This window comes from Salmo salar, unplaced genomic scaffold (genome assembly GCF_905237065.1).
Source record: "Salmo salar unplaced genomic scaffold, Ssal_v3.1, whole genome shotgun sequence".
Classification (NCBI taxonomy): domain Eukaryota; kingdom Metazoa; phylum Chordata; class Actinopteri; order Salmoniformes; family Salmonidae; genus Salmo; species Salmo salar.
In genome coordinates, this window is record NW_025548331.1 from 23,786 (window position 1) to 29,930 (window position 6,145).

At 46.9% G+C, this 6,145-nt stretch overlaps 1 protein-coding gene across 1 annotated transcript; it reads left to right on the forward strand.

The window, feature by feature from the left end:
- Positions 1-5,012: 5,012 nt before the first annotated feature.
- Positions 5,013-5,809, forward strand: LOC123732908 (stonustoxin subunit beta-like). Its single transcript, XM_045712231.1, has 3 exons — positions 5,013-5,064; positions 5,191-5,249; positions 5,480-5,809. Exons 1-3 carry the CDS (start codon positions 5,042-5,044, stop codon positions 5,746-5,748), a joined length of 351 nt encoding a protein of 116 aa, XP_045568187.1. The 5' UTR covers positions 5,013-5,041; the 3' UTR covers positions 5,749-5,809.
- Positions 5,810-6,145: the final 336 nt, after the last annotated feature.

Sequence of the window (6,145 nt, forward strand, 5' to 3'; positions counted from 1 at the left end):
ACAGGAGCAGGTGTTTACCTTCCTGAATGTGATGTGCAGATATGTAGAAGACTAACAGATGAACTGTCAGTGTACTCAGTTGAACTGTTGGTGATAATAGTTGTCCTCCAGTGGGTGGAGGACGAACAACCTGTTAGAATTATAGTATCCTCAGATTCTCTGTCTGTATTGAATAGTTTATCATCTAGTAAATCTATTAGGAGTGACCTACTATTGGAGGTATTAATGTTATTATGGAGAATTGAGAGAATGGGTCTAGTAGTGAGATTCTGCTGGGTCCCAGCACATTCAGGTGTGGAATGGAATGAAATTGTAGACTAGTTAGCTAAAATAACTTTAAAACAAGATATAATACATATTAATGTTCCACTGGGTACAGGTGAGGACAAATGTGAGATCAGAGACATTTTGATAGATGTGTGGCAGAAGAGATGGGACTCTGAGCACAAGGGATGTGAGATGGGACTCTGAGCATTTATATGCCCTCCAAAGAAAGGTCGGTGGACCAAGGTTCATAGGTCAGATTAGGAAGGAAGAGGTGGTGTTTCCTCGATTGTGTTTAGGACATTGTACATTGAACTGGTCCTTCCATCTGGTTGGCAGCATGTGAATGGTTTGTGTCTGGAGGGTATTGTCAATGAAATGGTGGAGCATGTGTTGTTATATTGTTGTAAGGATGTTGAAGAGAGGGAAAGATTGAAGTGTAGGGTCATTGAGGTTGGATGGGGTTGGATGGGGGGTTGGAAGGGATTTGGGGGATGGGGGAGGGTCTATTAGAAGTTATTAGGGATCTTTTTTATTTTCTCAGAAGTACTGAGTTAGGTAGGAGGATTTAGAAATGGTGTAAACCGTGATTGAACACACTCCAGCACAGTAGGAGGCGCCACGCTCCTTTAACGTTGGTTTGAGGACCGCCATTAAACCATAGAAGAAGAAGAAGTTGGTAACGTGAGGTTTTGTCGTTCGTAAAGAGTGCAGCTATTCTTTTGCCTATTTTCCAAATGTATTTTGTCATGGTGGGAGGGTTTGTTTATCGGTTTCCGCTGTTTATCGGTTAGAGTTGAGGAGGGAGTAGGGTAGTTTGATGTCCTCAACCGAGTGGAGAAGAAACGCTGTCTCTTCAGGTGCGTTGTGGAGAATGGTGTGGAGGAATTATTGATCCTGGTCGGTGAACAGGTGGGAACATATACACTCTGTATCCAGAATGAACAAGGCGGTGGTTGTGGTAATGTAAAAGGTGAGTCTTGTTGCCAGGCTAGTTACCAGTATGATTTATGTGAGGGGTTGTGTTGGTGCTGATTTCGACAAGAGTAGTGGTGTCTAATCTGCCTCCGTTTATTACCACCGAACAGATCCGTAAAGAGTTGGTTCGTTTTGCTAAATGTGGAAGTGTTTTTCTGAACGAAATTCAAGGTTAAACAGGGGAGGGGTGGTACACAGGGTTTGTTAGCACAGAGGAGCCCAGTGATATAATATTATATATATAATATTACTATATGTCCCAGCTGTTTGCTGTGGTTTTGAAGTAATTCTCTTCCAGCCCGCGTTAACCTTGTAGGTTTACCTCAGGTAACTGATTATTAACTAACCTTATTTTATTTGTTTCTAAATGGCTGCTGGGTAATATGATAATCGTTGAAATCTGTTGGTTCGTAGACATCAAATAGAGAGAATGCTGCGCAGGTTCACTGAGTTGTAAACCTAATGGATAGGTGGAGATCATTGATTTGTAGCTCTGACTCAGTTGCTACCTCAGATTATGAGCCTATCAAGTGTGGTGAATGAGGTATGTAGTTCCCACAGAAGACCACAGGGAGGAGCAAGAGAGATATAAACCCATACAGTTTCTTTTTAAATACCCTGAACCTAACAATCAATCTAACGTATTTATAAAGACCTTTTTACATCAGCAGATGTCACAAAGTGCTGTACAGAAACTCTAACCCTACGTATAACCTGTTTTATCCTGAACCCTAATTCTAGGGTAGGGTAGCCTACAACCCCTTTAGAAACTATTATAGTAATAATATTATGTTAGTAAATACCATTATAGTACTAAATAGGTTCTATTGTTATTTTTTAATAAAACCTATGTATAGTACTTAGCATTTAACTGTTTTTTTGTTATTTTATTATATTTATTATTTAGAGGAGTCAGTCTAATTAATGAAAAGTTAAGTTATTGCCAGACTTTTTAATGAAACCTTTATTTAACTAGGCAGGTCAGTTAAGAACAAATTCTATTTACAATGACGGCCTCCTAGGGACCAGTGGGTTAACTGCCTTGTTCAGCGGCAGAACAACAGATTTTTACCTTGTCAACTCTGAGGTCGTCTCTGAGAGACTCAATACAACAGGGGTCTCTGATTTCTATGCTGCAGTACTGAGGGCCTGGCAGCTGCTGAGACCCACACGAGAGGAGGGGGGGTGGTGCCTGGGCCGTGGGTCTGGGAGGAACCACTCATCACTGGGTTTGGTGGACCTGGAGAGCAGGGTGGCAGCGTTCTGACTCAAAGCAGCACAGAGGCTACTGTACCGTACGGAGGTGGGCTTAGCGGGAGGGAAGGGGCATCAGAGGCAGGGGGTTGTGTATTAACTAACTGCTATCTCTCTCTGTCTCTCTCTCTCTGTCTCTCTCTCTCTGTCTCTCTCTCTCTGTCTCTCTCTCTCTCTGTCCCTCTCTCTCTCTCTCTCTCTCTCTCTCTGTCTCTCTCTCTCTGTCTCTCTCTCTCTGTCTCTCTCTCTCTCTGTCCTCTCTCTCTCTCTCTCTCTCTCTGTCTCTCTCTGTCTCTCTCTGTCTCTCTCTGTCTCTCTCTGTCTCTCTCTCTCTCTCTCTCTCTCTCTCTGTCTCTCTCTCTCTCTGTCTCTCTCTCTCTCTGTCTCTCTCTCTCTCTGTCTCTCTCTCTCTCTGTCTCTCTCTCTCTCTGTCTCTCTCTCTCTCTCTCTCTCTCTCTCTCTGTCCCTCTCTCTCTCTCTCTCTCTGTCTCTCTCTCTCTCTCTGCTCTCTCTCTCTCTGTCTGTCCCTCTCTCTCTCTCTCTCTCTCTCTCTCTCTCTCTCTCTCTCTCTGTCCCTCTCTCTCTCTCTCTTTCTGTCTCTCTCTCTGTCTCTCTCTCTGTCTCTCTCTGTGTCTCTCTCTCTCTCTGTCTCTGTCTCTGTCTCTCTCTCTCTGTCCCTCCTCTCTCTCTGTCTCTCTCTGTCCCTCCTCTCTCTCTGTCCCTCTCTCTCTCTCTCTCTGTCCCTCTCTCTCTCTCTCTGTCCCTCTCTCTCTGTCCCTCTCTTTCTCTCTCTCTCTCTCTCTCTCTCTCTCTCTCTCTGTCCCTCTCTCTCTGTCCCTCTCTTTCCTCTCTCTCTCTGTCCCTCTCTGTCTCTCTCTGTCTCTGTCTCTGTCTCTCTCTCTCTCTGTCCCTCCTCTCTCTCTGTCCCTCCTCTCTCTCTCTGTCCTCTCTCTCTCTCTCTCTCTCTCTCTCTCTCTCTCTGTCCTCCTCTCTCTCTCTCTCTCTCTCTCTCAACAGCGCTCTGCACAGGCAGCAGTGGAGGACAGTGATCAGATCTTTACCGGAGCTGATCCGCTCCATTGAGAGAAGGAGCTCTGAGGTGAAGGAGCTGATCAGAGCCCAAGAGAAGGCTCAAGTGAGTGAAGCTGAAGGAGTCCTGGAGCAACTGAAGCAGGAGATGGCTGAGCTGAGGAAGAGAAGCACTGAGCTGGAGCAGCTCTCACACACAGAGGATCACATCCATTTCCTCCAGGTAACTAAACTGTCTTGTTAAATGTGATATGAAATGAACTTCATGTGAAACTATTCATCTCAATCATTATGTTGTCCTCTCTCTCTCTCTCTCTCTCTGTCTCTCTCTATGTCCCTCTCTCTCTGTCCCTCTCTCTGTGCTCCCTCCCTCTCTCTGTGTCCCTCCCTCTCTCTGTGTCCCCCCCCCTCTCTCTGTGTCCCCCTCTCTCTTGTCCCCCTCTCTCTGTGTCCCTCCCTCTCTCTGTGTCCCTCCCTCTCTCTGTGTCCCTCCCTCTCTCTGTGTCCCTCTCTCTGTCTCTCTCTATGTCCCTCTCTCTCTGTCCCTCTCTCTGTGTCCCTCTCCTCTCTCTGTGTCCCTCCCTCTCTCTGTGTCCCCCCTCTCTCTGTGTCCCCCCCTCTCTCTGTGTCCCCCCTCTCTCTGTGCCCCTCTCTCTGTGTCCCCCCTCTCTCTGTGTCCCCCTCTCTCTGTGTCCCCCTCTCTCTGTCCCCCCCCCTCTCTCTGTGTCCTCTCTCTGTCCCCCTCTCTGTGCCCCCTCTCTCTGTGTCCCCCCCTCTCTGTGTCCCCCTCTCTCTGTGTCCCCCTCTCTCTGTGTCCCTCCCTCTCTCTGTGTCTCTCTCTCTCTCTCTCTCTCTCTCTCTCTCTCTCTGTCTGTCTCTGTCTCTTCCTCTCTCTCTCTCTGCTCCCCCTCTCTCTCTCTCTCTCTGTCCCCCTCTCTCTCTCTCTCTCTCTCTGTCCCCTCTCTCTCTGTCCCTCTCTCTCTCTCTCTCTCTCTCTCTCTCTCTCTCTCTCTCTGTCTCTCTCTCTCTCTCTCTGTCTCTCTCTCTCTCTCTTGTCCCTCTCTCTCTCTCTCTGTCCCCTCTCTCTCTGTCTCTCTCTCTGTCCCTCTCTCTCTGTCTCTGTCCCTCTCTGTCTCTGTCTCTCTCTCTGTCCCTCTCTCTATGTCCCTCTGTCCCTCTCTCTCTCTCTCTCTCTCTCTCTCTCTGTCTCTGTCTCTCTCTCTCTCTCTCTCTCTGTCTCTCTCTCTGTCCTCTCTGTTCCCCTGTCTCTCTCTGTCTCTCTCTCTGTCTGTCTCTGTCTCTCTCTGTGCCCTCTCTCTCTCTGTCCCTCTCTCTCTCTCTCTCTCTCTGTCTCTCTCTCTCTGTCCCTCTCTCTCTCCAGAGTTATCAGTCTCTCTCCTGATCAGTGTATCTTCAGACTTACCCAGCATCGTTGTCCGTCCTCTTCAGTTCTTTGGAGATGTGGTAAGACTGTGTCTGAACTGAGAGAGAAACTAGAAGACTTCCTTAAAGGAGAATGGACCAAGATCTCCACTACAGGTGTGTTGAAAACAATCAGAACATCAACTTTAGACCATTGAAAGTTCCCTACTAGTCATATACATGTGGAATATGGTATGATGATAACATTCCCTCTCTCTGTCAATGTGTTTGTGTGTCTGTTAGTGAATATAGTGGAGGTTGTTCGCCTCCAGAGCCCAAGACCAGAGAACAGTTGTTACAATGTGAGTCTCTTTGTTGTGAAGTAACTAACAGTCTCTTTTTACTGCCACTCCTAACAATCCCTCTAGAAATATATAGCAATAGTAGATCTAATCAAAGACTGGGTATCTATCGACTCCTCATATTTCTCTGATTTGATCTCTGCTGTGCTCTAATCAAAGACAGGGTAGATACAGTATCTGACTTAACTTATTGTTCTGACTCCCCTCATTGGTCCCTGCTCTTCTCCCAGATTCCTGTCAGCTCACACTGGACCCAAACACAGCATACACACTCCTCTCTCTGTCTGAAGGGAACAGAAAGGTGACCTATACAGACCAAGACCAACCATATCCGACCATCCAGACAGATTCACCAACTGGTACCAGGTTCTGTGTAGAGAGGGTCTGTCTGGACGCTGTTACTGTGAGGTGGAGTGGAGTGGTAATGTTTATACAGCAGTCTCATATAAAGACATCAGCAGAACAGAGACAGCTGCGATGGTGTAGCTGGACACAATAACAAGTCCTGGAGTTTACAGTGCTAAGAGTGGTTATTATTTCATAAACAATAATGTTAAGACTAAAGTATCAGGCCCTCAGTCCTCCAGAGTAGGAGTGTACCTGGATCACAAGGCAGGTACTGTCCTTCTACAGTGTCTCTGACACAATGACCCTCCTCCACAGAGTCCAGACCCTTACTCAGCCCCTCTATCCTGGGTTTAGGCTTACTGGTACTGCTGAGCTGGTTAAACTGTAGTAGGGTCCACAGACACTAGATGCTGGTGTAGTCTATAGCTGAGCTGGTTAAACTGTAGTAGGGGTCACATAGATACTAGTCAGTGCTGGTGTAGTCTATAAGCTGAGCTGGTTAAACTGTAGTAGGGTCCACATAGATACTAGTGCGCTGGTGTAGTCTA